The following is a 15,893-nucleotide window of genomic DNA, read 5'->3' on the forward strand; positions in this document are numbered from 1 at the left end:
TCGACATGGGCCAAATCTATAGAGGCGCGTCGGCGACGGTATGAGAGCAACGAGAACTTAAGGAAGGGAATATACCCGACATGCCGGAATATATATCGTCGGCTAGATCTCTCACCCTATACTCTGATTTATTTTACGCCGGCGAGAGCGGCAGCGCCCGCCTACAATTTCGAAAAGTCAGCAGAGTACCGCGTGTCGTGTGTACACCGCGTGTACGGGATTTCGGAAATTTAAGAGTCTTCAGGCTCGTCTGCTCGTCCCAGTTCTGCAACCACCTTTCGGTAGTTCCGCGTTCTTTCTCAGAAAAAAACCTGAACCATTTTTTTTATTAATTTTTATATGTAAAAATACGCACTTGTAGTGAAATCAGGTCATGTTTACAGGTCATTTCTTGTAAACTATTAAACTGTCTGATTAAACTGACTATTAAACTGTCCGTAAACATTACTTTTTTACCTGAATTATTTAAAAGACAAATAAAAAAATATATTGTAAAAATATAGATCGATAAAACGAGTTATATTTTAAGTATAATTGTCATTAGTTTTATAAATATTTTCCATTATTTATAAGATCTAATTTCTATTTTCATTCTCAGAAAAACCTTAAATTAAGTAATTATTTTTATATCTATTTTTTTAAAAAGTCGATTTTTATTGTAGCACATTAGTCCATTCTTAATGCAAATGTAATTTATATCCTTTTAAAGTACTTCAAAAGTACAAAACAATGTTCCTATTTTCTGAAAATTCCTTATAAATGACTTGAATTCTTCTCTACGAACAAATATTAATATCGATTATATCATTTTAAATACAAACTGTATTTTCTATATATATATACTTGAAAGTATAATTATTTATTACAAAAATAATATAAATTCCATTTTGGAATATTACTAAATTTTAACGAGATGTGATTATCTTCACATTTTCAACTGGAATATAATGGCAGAGGAAATATTAAAACGAAAGCCACTTTAAATTCAAAAGTTAATTAAAACTGAAACCATCAGTTATTTTATTACAATATATACAATTTAGAAAAAAATCACACATTTTTCAAGGTGCAGTAACGCTCTGGAAATTTGTAGATACATAGAAAAATTTTCATCTTATGTATATATGCTGTAGATGTTACCGCTTAGAAGTCCTTATTGTCGGATATCTGTGAATTCGCCATAACGTCGTAAGGGTTCAAAGTGTTACTTTATTTTTCCGAAACGACGAACGCCGCTCGTTCCCGAGCTTCCACAAGCGTAAAGCTTTTATTTCAGCCGGAGGCGACACAACCTCCTGTTGCCGTAGTTCCTGTTATCGTTCTTCTGCACCAGGAAACATACAGTCAGAGAGCAATTAAAACATTGCAATGTGAATATTTTTAGTGGCATCCTTTTTCTCATCTGTTGCGTGCGAATTACCTGCAAAATAGGAACGATTGCGTTGGAGATCATGGTGAACATTTGAATGTACTTTTTGTTTGAAACAAAAGTCCTTAAGTATCTTCCGTTAAATGCAATTAGTTTTAATTGAATAATATTAATTTTAAACAAATATCCAATTAATATCGGCTTATTATAGATTTAATAATTACAGAAAGGAGCATTAAAGCTTACACTAGTTCTTTTGGTGACTAATAATCTTTATATAAATTGTTTTTTAACAACATGACAATGTAAACCTAATAAACGTAGACATACTGTGATGACGACCTTACATTAGATCATTATCAGTATGTATATAATTAATGTTAATTACTTATATATTTTAACTCTCATTACTTAATAAAGTATAAAAATCTAAGATCAAATTAACAATTTTAGTTACAAGTTCATTAATTGTCCAGCACTTTGATTTTCGTAAAAATGTAGATACATATGTGGAAGGCGAATTGTTATTGCTTTGATTTGGAGCCTCATTGTATTGACAGTTGCGCTACTTAACTGCTCAGGAGTCACAATTCCTAAGTTAAATTGAAAAGTAGTAATGAGAATATGAGAATAAAGGAAGATCTACTGTCAAATTTATCAATTAAGAATAAAAAAATATATAAAAATTCCACGTGTACACTTTTACGAAAATCAAAACACTTTTACGCTGGACAATTGATAGATCTGCGACAAAAATTGTTAATTTGATCTCAGGTTTTTATAAGCATAATTAATTAGGGAATGAAAGTTAGAATATGTGTGTGTGTGTGTGTGTGTGTGTGTGTGTGTGTGTGTGTGTGTAAGTAATTAACGTCAATTGTACTGATGATAATATAAAGGTCGAAACGTCTATATTTATTATATGTTATCACATTAAAAGACAATTTACAAAGATTATTTGTTACAAGAAGAACTAGTATAGACATTAATGCTCCTTTCTGTAATATTCATTTTATCTGCACTCTATCTTTCGTGTACAAGAAATAATCGAAACCATTTATATATGTCAAAACAAAAGATTTGCTTCCTTCTCTGTAAAAAAATAAATTAATATTTTACATCATAAAAATAATCTATATAATACTTTATTTATTATTAATCTTTATAAATTATAAATTTATTAATATATATTTTTTATTTTAAATATATTAATAATTATTATAAGTGATATCTATATTAATGACGTATTAATAACGCATCCTTGCCAAAGTAAATGAGTGTTTCTAAATCTTTTACGAAAATATCGCACATACAAGTCACAAATCTAAAGAAAAACAAAATTCATGATAAAAAGCTGAAAATTTAATAACAAGTGCTTTAGTGAAACTACAAACGCTTTCGCTTGTGATTGTCTTGCCTGTAATTGTGGTCCACTCCAGCGAGTGAATTTTTTATTGCCCGTCGTCGCACACGAGTTTTAATACGCGGTGTAGGACCTTCTTTAAACAACATCGAGATTTAATTAGGTTTTGTACTCTCCAACGTTAACACATTGAAAAAGGAAAGAAACTATGACCCGGGTCATTCGCGCTCTGCGAAACAATTTTAATTTTTTATAAACTTTTCTGTGACGTTAAGAGAAACTAGATCGGAATCGTTAGTCGCTGAAACATTGTGTGAGCTTAAATTTAAAAATAGGACAATTTGAAGGCGATCGATCGGTGTAATGACTTACGGCTTGTCAAAAGTGATTTCTGTCATTCGCGCCTCAATGAAAATCAATGAGGTTAAACACTGCCCGTTTTAAACATGAAGCTTAATACGTGCTAATTTTCTCGGTGAAATATTTCAATGACATTGCCAAGTCAACAGAATCCGAATTTTTAATTATTTCGCTCTCTACCTGTTAATATTTACAATGATGAGCTTAGCACTTATTATACTGATATAATACATTTTTATATTACTTAATTAAAAAATTATTGTATTAGCACAGAAGGACTTAAGTATAACACTTAAAATAATTTTTTTAGAAATATGATTATATATAGATAATTTCAATTTATTACCTAGTTATTTATAAAAATATAATTTTTTTTCTTTCTCCTACACAATGATTCGTCGATGTATTTAATACATTCCCGTACTTTTTTCGCATCATTTATTTTTGAATCTAAGCATTATCGCTCAAAAGTTTCGGCACATTGTTCAAGAAAAAGAAAAAAAAGAGAGAAGGTAAGAGTGCAATAGGATGCAAGTACCGATAGCAACGATATATTTCTTGAATTATAAGAACGAAAGCGTGAAGAAGGTAACAAGTCTACCACAAACGAACGAGCGTGTGTGTGAAAGACGAGGGCGGAAAGTCCTGAAAACTTTCCGAGATCGAACATGACTTCTTCGAGAAGCGAAGCCCTGCTCCATTATAGGACTACGAGCACCTCCCCCTCCTTCCGTTTGTTTTTGCGATATATCCCTCTTGAGTTCAGTTTTCCCCTCGTCGTAATTTCAATCCCAAAATTTCCCCTGAGAAAAAAAATCATCGCAATTTATCAAAAAATCTATAAAAGCGAAACGTAATCCGCTATATCTTAACCAGTTTATGTGCTACGTTTAGGTTTTCATTCAATCTACCAAAACGAAAAGCCATTATGAGTTTTTCCCAAGCCGTTTAAGCGGAAAGTCTGACCGGTTTCTGTAATTTTGTGCCGCATTAATCAATCAATCATTATACTTGGAATATAATAACATTCCGAGCTTTCGAGAAGGGAGAGGAAGGGACCGAGAAGGGGGCCAGGGATCATTAGTCAGAAACGTCAAAGACAAGGCGACGGTTCCGCGGATAGGACGCGATACGACCCTTTGTACGATTTATTTCAGCAGCGGGATTTGTTATTCCGCGGGTATTAAAGCTGCGTTTTCCACCCGCGTGGGTTTTTATGTTAAACGGCCAAATTCGGACGGTGGATGTATTACCAAAGTTTAAACAGAAATTATATCTGGAAATCTAGAAAGTGGTTTTGCATTGTTTCTGTATTGAACTTGATATAAACTGCATACCACAACTTTTATATATATGTTTATTTATTATTCATTATTACTCAATATTATTACTAATTTATTTATCATTACATTAAGAACATTTGGCAGAATCTTTATTTAAATTTCAATACCTGAACTACTTGATAATCACTTTTACTACTTTCTAATGTCGTAACTAAAATATTGAAACGCGAATAGTTTTCAAGCGAAGTATTACAAGTAATTAAAGTAAAGATATTTATAATTGCTTATTAGTTCTGCTCTTTGTCAGTTTTTGAACTTGTCAAACAAAGATAATTCGAGAATAGTTGTTACGGAGTAGTTATGAATCCTTTAGAGTCTTACATGAATTCGTCATGTTAATGAGAGAAGAACCTTATGGCAGGGCACTGTCGAGCACATTCGCATTTGCATAGTACAATCGATAAGGTCCTTTTTCTTACCGTGGATGCAAGTGCACGATTGTAATTCAGGCATCTAAATGCAAAGTGATGAATGCCGATAAAACGCGCGCACATGAACTATATATAAACATATTTAAAATTAAATTAAATTCCTTCATATTTCGAGGAGTGACTTTGCATATTATTTTACCGCATAATTATGCATTCTCGATGCGCAGATCACGTTGCAAAATACCAGTTTCTCTCTGTATGCGAAATTTTACGTATTTCCGTATCGTCCGTAGTTTCAATAAATGCGAATTCGAGAATGGAAGTTCCGGCAAACATAAGAGGTCACGTACAGACGTCGTACAAAGTAATATCTGTTGCTATCAGGATATCGAAGATTGCCAATATCAGGATAAGCGATATCGTATGGATTTAGACGGAACCTCGCGAGTCGTATTTTCCTGACGTTTCTTCTGCTCTGCGCTTTATGACTTTTTGCACTTTCGCGACGCACTAACCCCGGCGATGCCATTAAAAGAGATGACCGCGCTTCACCACAGTAAAATCGCATGGTGCAGCTGATCCAAGAACATATACAGGAATTCTATGCTCTGGCCGAGAGAATATTTATCTGCCTTCTTACTCTTATCTATGTATTCATATATCTCGAGGAAATACAACGCTATTATAGAAATACATTCTTTAAATTCCTTCTTTTAAAAGCTCTACGCTTAGGCAAACAGTTAAAAATCATAAATGATTTTTCAATTTCCGTTCAAAATAAATCAAATGGCAAATAGTAAACAACGTGACTTTACGCTTTATATGAAATAAACCGTCGTCTCTCTTGGTTACAAATGCATAAAATAAATTATATGTATTTAGATATATACACATATATTTCTTTTTAATATATATGTATATAAATATTAAAAGTATATATATACAAATGGAAAAGGTTTTGCTAAAATATCTAAATATTTAGCTAGATCTGTATACATAGATCTGAAAATAATTTTGTAGATTATCAAAATAATTATGTAGGACACTTAAGCTGATTGCTTGACACGGAGAGAATTTTTTCTTAAAGTTTACCCTGAAAATATAGTAGTTCTGGGACATTGTATTTCAAAGAATTTTATGTAAATTTCTCTCATCCATTAATAAAACTATAATAAAATATATAGTAAATTTGATTAATTTTATTGAAGTGCATGGTAAAAATCTTTAAAATAATATATTATACCACAATTATCATATTTTCAGAGTGAATTTTAAAACATAATTCTCTCCGTGTAGAATGTCAAATTTTTAACAGCACGGCTCATCATTACTTGAGTTTCTTACATAATTATTTGATAATCTAACAAAATTATTTTCAAATCTGTATCCACCTAAATTTTTTAATATTTTTAATTACAGCAAAATTTTTTCTGTGTAAATATACTAATTTAAAGTTCAAGATCTAAAGAATACAAAAGAAGAAGTTAATATCTGTATTATCTTTTTCTGAAAAAAAAAATAAATATTACATTAAACATAACAAAAAACCATTGGACGTCCTCGAATGTCGTTGTACTGACATGAATGAGGAAGAAGTAATCAGTGAACTCTTTTTGTTTATCTTGGTGTTCTCGCCTAAGCGATTGTTGGCATAATAGGTTCTCGATCCATTTATACAATATAGTGATATCTATCCAGACTTGGCTCGAAAAGCTAATCTTCAGTTACGAGCAAACGCGATTATCCGCGACGAGTTATCACAGCCGCACTGCTGGTCGTTGAAGGAAACGCGGGAAAAGATAAAAACAGGAAATCTTTCGGGATCGCGAGGAATCTTCGCATTTCGTGCGTACCGCCAAGTACTCGAAACTGTTTCTCAGCGAGGAAAAGAGAGGCAGAGGTAGACAGAAAACATTGAGACACATCGTAGGCCGGTGAATCTGAAGACGCGCGAGGGGATTATATTCCTCCCATCTTTTATCAGCGTCTGTTGCTACGATACTAGCCCTTTTGCAATATCACAGGCGATAGTCGTTGCTCTTTTTATCGTGGTGGAGTTGAAACGAGCTGCTTGCCCTGCTCTTGAAAGCAGTAACTGATAATAAGAACGGAAAGAGGGCTGGCTCCCTACCTATCGTGTTCGTTACCCGAATCTTCATTCATCTTTCTCCAGGTCTCGTCTTGGAAGGACACGTGGCGACGTCTTCGTGACCTGACGGGGATACGAAAGATAACATTTAATCCTCTACCAAGATAGGGGGATAATGTCTATTGCATAGGATATGATACACTATCTAATATGAAGATTTTCTAAAATGTTGACAATATGTGTAAAAATATGCATACAGATTATCCCGGCTGAGGTAATATTTTTTGCAATATATTTTTTAAGGCCGGTTGTTCTTTAGGTAAACTATGTGGTAATTTACTTATTGGATAAACAAAAGAGTAAAAGAGTAAAATGTAAGAGAATAAGAGAGTAAGGCAATGAGCTGAAGTTTACCGATAGATGGAACAACCCAGCTTTAAGATGCTAATAGCGTCAAATTGAAGATCTAATTTAATTTGAAAAGAATATTTTGGTTTGATTGTGTTGCAAGATTGAAAATAATAGGCAGTCATATATTCAAAATAAAAATTATTTAAATACATATAGATTATTCTAACATCTATCTTTAATCATAATTGCCATTTCTCATACTTAATTGATTGATTTATTTATATAAATTATATTAATTATATTATTAGCAGACATCTTTTTAAAAATATTTTTAAAAAAAGTAAATTTAAAAAATAATTATGCAAATCAAACTTTAGGGTGACATAAATATTTATATATAAGAAACTTTTTTCCTTTAATTACTCTATTTTCTTCATTTATTTTCTGCTAAATGTTAATTATCGTAACTATATTAATGTAATCTACATTTATTTATCTATAAAAATTATGTTCACTTAATGGAAAAAAATTTGTTAAAGAGACAATTATCAAATTTCCATTAAACAAGAAAAGTATCCCGCACAAAAAGAAATTAATAACGATTCTAAATAAAACAAAAGCTTTAAGCTCTTCCAGATTGATTCCCAGCGCACAAACAAGTTAATTAATTAAAGTTTTGGCAAAGCTGTGTTTGATCGCTGTTTATTCGCGGCCTGTCAAATTGAATAAGAGTTCGTGATATATATGACTATTTTCCTCTTTTTCTTTTTCTACGAAAGAACCGAATTAAAAAACACTTGCTCCATTGCAATTCTCCGCGTTGCGTATTGAATCAGAAGGGGAGGGAGAGGAGATGCGCAGAAAATGAGAGTTTTTCCCAGGCGGACTTCGTTAAAACGATGCAGTCGGTCGGCGGGTTCCTTTCTTCATTAGAAAAAGAAACTTTCCGTCGGACGAGCAGCAACGGGAACGATTTCTTTACGACGATGAAAGCGCTTACGGACAAATTGCGATCACAGAGCTTTCTCGTCAGCGCGACACGCCGGCGAAATGACGATCAAATTAGCCACCACTCGGATTACTTAATCGCACACCGAAGTGCGACCAGAGCTTCACAAAACTCGAATTAATCCTTTGACAGATTATTTTGTGTTTATTCTTCGAATTACATGTATAGATAGTATTTAAATATAATACTCGAGCTCTTTTTTATTATACCTTTATACTGCTATTCTTATTAATTTGTTTAATACCTTTTACTGCTATAATTTTACAAATATTTATATATTTTCCACGACCTATAATTAAATCAATCTAAATAATCATCGAAATAAAAGCGGAACATTTCAGCTTCAAGAAGAAAATGAATTTTATGTAAATTGATCCATTTTATGCTTTCAATTTAAATTAAAATTTTCAACCACCTTTATTTTCGCGATAAAATGATACGTCACGTATCGGGTGCTATTTTTTTCCTTTCATTTCTCAATTTAATTTAATACACTGAAATTATGGAACATCGGAAACCCCCCAAAGACTATCAAGATAAATAACTCTCAACCTGTACATATAAATACGCTTTAGTACGTTTCAGTGATCACTCAGAGGTTACTAATACTAAACATCTCACTGGAATTGACGTTTTCCTGTAGTTACCATCAGCAACCACACTAACCGCAAAAAATCAAAAGTAAAAAAGAAAAAACGCCGCTTTTACTCTCTCCAGGAAAAAAACATCCTGAAACAGAGTCAACGACGAGAAGTTAATCGCTCGAATCTGATCCCATTTTGGCTCCTCTAGAGACAATTGTATTTACGAGTGGACGCGTAAATGGACATTTCACGCGAAACAAAGCAAAATAGTAACCAAGACAACCCTCCGTAATGATGGAACCGGATTTCTTAAATTAACGTACACCCAACGTGAGTAGTACGACGACGACGTCAGCACGTCGGAAATTACATTTCACATTCGACAAGAATGAAATTTCGAATGCAGATTAGTTTCTTGTGCAAGTGCGTCGCCACGCCGCCGCTCCGTCAACGCAGGGAAGCCGCAAGAGTTACAACCGCCATGCTCGAGTTGTAAAAACCATTTATTCGTACACGCTTATGCCTTGTACGATGTTGTTTTACTTACATAGATCTCATTAAGGCGACGCGAAACGCACCAGTAATTTTTTTTCTATCGTGATTCTTGCAGTCGGTACTCACCAGAAATAATTCAATTTCTGCGTTGCAAAAAACAAGAATTTCACGCAAGATCATTTTACATTGTTGACATCAACTAGTCTTAGACACAGTGTATAACTTGTTGAAAATATGATCAGACAGAGCTACAGAATTCATCACGCCAAGATGTTCTTTACTTCGAATTGCAACGGAGATGCATTCGGATTATGGACACATTTATCACATGACTGCAGTATGGTTTAATTTCCAGCTATGTGCATCTAAAAGTTTTGCCATTAGGAAGATTTGAATTTTATGCGTTTAAATGAACTCATTAGAAAGGAAACTTTGCGGAAACCGGAGAATTTTAGATTAAATTTAAAGTAGTTATATCATAAAATATTCATAGTATATAATAATCTTATGCAATTTCCTGTGGCTTCCATTTGTTTCTAAAATTAGCAAATATAATTTAAATAAGTATTTGACGTATAAGGATATAAATACGAATATACAAAATTATTAGGAATATTCTAATTGCTATGACGTTATTAAAACGTTGCTTTAAATCCGTTCTATGCACTAACGAACATATGCGATGTATGATTCGAATATGTAATAATTTTTTAAATTGTGCGGCGTTAATCTCTTTTTTCAATCGTATTCAATTACGAATGTGGTAATAATCGCGTAGCTTGAAAGTATCACGTACTGAAATGTTACAATGGCTTGGCTATAAATTACCGAACTCAGGTGTACACGACTTGGGCTTAGCTCCGCGCGTCTGACTAATCACGGACTGTAACCACTGCGAGGTTACTCTAATACTTCAGAGATCCCCAATAATTTGCGATAGGTCGAATGTATCGTCGCCGTTTGTTACGCGATCTGTTATTCTCAATGCATTCGTGAAATTCTCGTTATTTATTATTGTTTAACAATCCTCTAAAAGCTTAACGTTTCTATTTTTTAATAAATTTCTTAATTTTATATTTTAATAAGGACATGTAACTTTACACACTGAGACAGATAGTTTATAGTTTTATCAATACTTTTTATTATCTCTACTTTTTGTTTCTCTATCATTAAATTGATATCATGAATTGATTTAAGGGATTTATAAAAGCGATGTGTAAGAAGCGTTCGAAGATGAAAATATCGTTTCTGACAATACACAACTTTTATTCGGGTCGTTTCTCACGTTTAGACTTTAAATAATAATACAAGTATTTTACTGCCATGAAACCAACGGAGCTGAACGAAAATGGGCGAGTACAGAGCTGACAAAAGAGTTTCAACTGAAAATTTGCACAGAATGCACAAAGGCGCAACGTAAGACAAAGGGGAGCGCGTCTTCGTTCTTGGTTTCGAATTGTCGTCCTAAACCCGTGTAAAACAATACGGCTCGTCTACCATGACGCGCGACTCTCCATTCGTCGGAGAAGAATTGTCTTGTACACGTCTAATTACTCGATGGCATTGTTTACGCGGGGCTCGTCGTTCGCCAGCCGCCTTTTCGTGCCGGTCTCTTGTTAGTCGAAATCCAAACTCGATATTACTACGGCCTGTGTATCGAGTAAACGACGGAATCCGCTTTGAATAAAGTCACGTCGTCCGTGGTATATGAGCATGGTGCAGCTTCTTGCTTTACGAACGAGCGTACTGTAATCGTGCGGTAGAAAATAGGGTGAGTCGTGGTTGTTTCTATCGTCTGTATCGTAAGAATGACACCGATGATATATTTCAATATAAATTATTATTCTGTAAAAATGCTCAATGCAGCTACTTTAACGCTTATATGTTTATTACAATTTTTCTGAGAAAGTATTATGCATGATATAAATTTTACATTTAAGACATTTTATTAAAACATGCTGGGAATTATGATTATTCGCGAAAGCACTGAGCACTTGCGTATATTCATAACATGTTCGTGAGAATTGCAAATTTCACGCGAAAAAGAGAAAGTGAGAAAATAAATAAAAGCGTTTATTACAGCTCTAGAGCAAGCTTTCTAAAAACAAAAAAATAAGCAAAAAAAAGAATGTGAAATAAAAAAATATATACAAAAAAAAGAAAAAAGATACAATAATATATAAAATTTATAAAAATAATAGTAATACAAAAAATAAACTGTAATAACAAAAAAAAAGCGAAAAATAAAAGCGATGAATAAGAGCAGATATAAAAATAATAGGATTAAGAATTAAACAATAAGTAAGAAATAACGCTTGTAATGGTCGGAGCTGGATCTTAATGCTTTAAATAATTTCGTGTAAATTTATACCGCATTTGTAGTCTCTTTGAATTGCGCTGAATTGGTTTATCCGACTTAGAAACTGAACTATTATAGTAATATCACGAATTAAATTGACAAGCAATTTAATAATTTGATGCTTGGCATCATTTTAACGAAATCTTAAGAATTAGAATTAGAATTAAAATAGAAGAAGAAAACAGAGAGAGAGAGAGAGAGAGAGAGAGAGAGAGAGAACAAGAAAGATAGACAGCTATTTCACCAAGTTTGTATCACGTCGGTGTCAAGTTTTATCGTCTCGCCTTTTCGCTCATCACATTCGAAACTTGTTGGGCAAGGCCACGCCACTATTGCTCATTGCACTCGAGCGGAAAAGCTTGCCGAGTCTCGAACTTGATTCCGCTTCTTGTCGCGTGGGCACGCGCCCACATGATGGATACAGTTCGCTCCTATTGCGTGCATCCGACCGGGGGGAACGATAAATGTACCTAACTTCCACCGTTTTCCGTCGTGAAGTTGTCGTGGGCAAACTTTCGCGCGACGACTCCTCTTTCGAGCGCAACAGCATGGATACTCAGCTTCATGTTAGAATCTTTGCCTCTCGGAGGGACAATCAAGCGTCTGCGTATAATATGCTTTAAGCCTTGCATTGGCAAGCAGAAGAGGGTGTATTAAATATTACAGGGATTTCAGCGTACTGCTTATATCGTTAGTCAAGAGCACAGATTATTTAAATTACGAAACGGAATCAACCTAAATTATAATTACTAAGTATATATTTATTTAGGACTAATATAATAATACAATAAATGTTACATGTTAAAATATTAAAAAAAACCACCATAATTTTCATCTACGTATTATTTTATACAGTGAGAGCAAAAAGCATTTGTACAAGGAAATTTATTATTAAAAAAAGCTTTATCTGTAGAAAGTAAACATTAATTAACAATTTTATACAGTGAATACATTCTGTTCTAGTTAAACAAACAAGCTTCGCATGTATTTCCTGATTTAAGAAGCTAAATTTCTCGTCAGTAGGAATAATTTTTGAGCATTCAAACAATACAATTTTTAATTTTCGCTTATTTTTCAGATGATATATTTTGTAATTAATACACATCGTTTTGGTATATATAATTTTAAGAAACATACAGTCTATTTTATTCTTTACGAATAAATTGTTAATCATCCAACAAGAAATGTTAATCTCATTTTTCGCTAGGTAATATTTACTTTTTAAAAATAAAATTTTTTAAAAAAATATTTTCTCTCTACGAATACTTTTTGTACTTATTGTATATGCGTTTCTAGGTGAAATATTTGATTTATATTGCCTCAGTACATTATTCATTTCGTCCTGAAAATGAAAGGAGATGGATGAGCATTATCGTCGTTATTATGTAACTACTGGAAGGTCGATATGAGTGACACATCAATTTAATATTATGATTCGAAGTGTCTAACAAGTCAGGTAGCTGCGTTGCGCCTCGTAATGGAGTTATCAGTGTGCTGCTGCACAAGGGAAACTTGCCTGATTGGCGTTTAACGCTTGCAACGCGCCAACCAGGTCGCCAAAGGCGATGTTATTGCCATGATAAATTTTTATAAACACATATACAATTTTTAGTCTTTTAACTTTTTGCTTTACTACAAGATTAATTTCGCTACTAATTCCACGCAATTGCATGCTACTAAAATTATTCTAAATTATTATATAAAGATTTTATTTCGTTTATTTACTGTAATAATATTAAGTGAAATTAATGTAAATAAAAATTAATAAAAGAAGAGGCTTTTTTTATATATGCTATGGAAAAGAATTTTTATACATCAATAAATTTCTATCGCATATCTATTAAAAGACAAAATAATAGATTTTATTATTGCTAAAGATTAACTCATTTTTTGTGTATGTTGCGATGTACTGGATGATCTTTTATTTTATAGTAGTTTTGTGTATTTCTTTCTTGATCCTTGATGTAATATCTCGTAAACAAACGGGCTACCATCCCCAATATAACCAGAGGAACGCCGCGGCGGCGGTGGGTACGCGTTTTGATCTGTACGCAAAGTCTAGATGAAAGGATAAGGAATATCCCCGTGGAATATCATCACAGACGCTGACACGACTTTAATGTTCCCGCTAGTAATATATTCTCCCACGCTTCACGTCTACTTTATTATTTTTATTTTCGCCCCAGCCGCGTCCAAGCCAATAAAGTAAGGGACCTCTGGTATATAATTCGAGGGGATTAATGGTCAGAATTTGTCGATTATTTGCATATCAAATCGTTTTATCCACAATTCTTAATATATACGATTTGAATAAAATTGATCGATGATAAACGACAGGTATTTCCGTATAAATACAATTGTGATTGTATTTATTATTATTCTATAACTTTTCGTCTTCCTTTGTAGTGCGTTTGATTTCCAATCCATTGAATATAAAGATACGATAGATTTATTTAATAATATTCGTCAATAATTTATACACAAACCATCAAAAGGATACGCGGGATAAATTGTATCTATAATTAACTGACATGACGTGTTTAATTACTCGCGATTCTCGTTAAATATCATTTTTGTCCATGCATTATGCAATGTATTCAGTATTTTATTAATTAATAATGTAATAATGCGAGCAAACTGTGATATCTCTTATCAAAGCTGGTAATCCTATAAAACATAATTTAAAAAATAATTGTAAAGATTATTATATTTAAAAAAAAAACATATGTCAATTAAAATATAATACATAAAAATAAAATTAAATACTGTATTGAAAAGTTATTCATTTCAAGACATCTATTACACGTAATATTTTATGTTCCAGCTGGATCCATGATTGTGACAAAATGGTGGATTGGCAAAAGACACTTCTAATGATGTTATTGGCGCTCCTGATCTATCCAAATGATATTTTTGGTAAGCGTCAAATTTTCATTGCCCTACTTGTACATTATATACTCAAATCTCAGAGAGAGAGAGAGAGAGAGAGAGAGAGAGAGAGAGAGAGATTTCGATCAATTTGCATCAGTTACAAGATATCTCTCCTCGAAATATTAATAGACTGTCAGTGTGGATCGAAATAATTTTAGAAAAACAAGATTAATTTAGCAAAATCCCTTAACGGATTTCTGGTTGATCCCGGCGATATTAGGATCCCAATAAGAGTAGATATCTATCGTGTCACGCGAACGTGCGCGTTGTAGATTTCGAGCGCCGTCGAACCCGATGAATATGAGAACCATGAGATATATATCGCGCTATGTACGGGCAATTTTGCAACTAAGCCGCCCGACTGTGCACGACCACCTGTAAATACAATACCGGAACTAATCCGCTTTTGAAACGCACACTTGCACGGCACGACATACTGCGATATTGGCCTTACGACCTTCCACTTTAGTGAGATATTACTTTTTCTGAATGCCAATGCGTGCTCCGGTTAAAGCAAACCACTCGCAGTTCCGTTAAAACACGCATATTATCGCTTATTCCACTTTACTATCCGCGCTATAAATAAAATCGTACATCTTTCATATAATATTCATAATAAAAATATATACATGCGTAATATATTGTAATGTATCCAGATATAAATTTTTATGTATGAAATGAATCGATCTTTTTACAGTGCAGATTTTTAAAGAGCTTTAATTACGATAATATTTAATATTAGAAGCTAAAAGGTTTCGTAGATTAAGCTAAATGATCTAAATAAGTTTTTAGCTCATTTCAAGTGAAATTTATATCAGAAACAGAAATAAAATGATTTTAATGGAAATACATCAGAGCACAGGTTAATACTTACATGTTCGATTATTAGCTAATTAATAAACCGGTAAATCGGTATTATTTCGGATATAGTATTAATTGTTTATTAATTTCATTATACTCATAATTAGTTATTATACACACACACACACACACACACACACACACACACACACACACACACACACACACACACACACACACACACACATATATGTAAATATATATGTACGCACAGAAATAAGGATCTTATTAAAATATGTATTTAAAATTTAGCTAATTACAGATCTGAAGATAAATTTTGTAAGACATTCAAATTAGTCATCAAATTATTAAAACTTTATGCAGCATTGCTCATAATGCTTGAATTTCCTACGTAATTATTAACAAAATTACTTTCAGATATATCTAATTTTGTATCTATAAGTTAAA

At 32.8% G+C, this 15,893-nt stretch overlaps 2 protein-coding genes across 40 annotated transcripts in view; one reads left to right on the plus strand and one right to left on the minus strand.

Moving 5' to 3' along the window:
• Positions 1-15,893, minus strand: part of LOC105146636 (uncharacterized) — a 512,872-nt gene that overhangs the window by 177,415 nt on the left and 319,564 nt on the right. For 12 of the 34 annotated variants that reach the window (XM_087412801.1, XM_087412804.1, XM_087412803.1 and 9 more), the window contains one exon: positions 6,938-7,018. The exons of 17 other annotated variants lie outside the window; for them this stretch is intronic. In XM_087412801.1, coding sequence (XP_087268927.1) covers positions 6,938-6,965 — 28 coding nt within the window. In that variant the 5' untranslated portion in view covers positions 6,966-7,018. Of the gene's footprint in view, positions 1-978; positions 1,421-6,937; positions 7,019-15,893 lie in introns of those variants that run through there. 5 more of the 34 variants (XM_087412824.1, XM_087412820.1, XM_087412810.1 and 2 more) reach the window with 2 other exon arrangements.
• Positions 1-15,893, plus strand: part of LOC105146634 (Dpr-interacting protein alpha) — a 147,258-nt gene that overhangs the window by 80,396 nt on the left and 50,969 nt on the right. For all 6 annotated transcript variants that reach the window (XM_087412786.1, XM_087412785.1, XM_087412787.1 and 3 more), the window contains one exon: positions 14,518-14,609. In XM_087412786.1, the coding sequence (XP_087268912.1) occupies positions 14,540-14,609 (70 nt within the window). In that variant the 5' untranslated portion in view covers positions 14,518-14,539. The remainder of the gene's footprint in view (positions 1-14,517; positions 14,610-15,893) is intronic.

This window comes from Acromyrmex echinatior, chromosome 13, assembly GCF_024713525.1.
Source record: "Acromyrmex echinatior isolate Ae372 chromosome 13, ASM2471352v2, whole genome shotgun sequence".
Lineage (NCBI taxonomy): Eukaryota > Metazoa > Arthropoda > Insecta > Hymenoptera > Formicidae > Acromyrmex > Acromyrmex echinatior.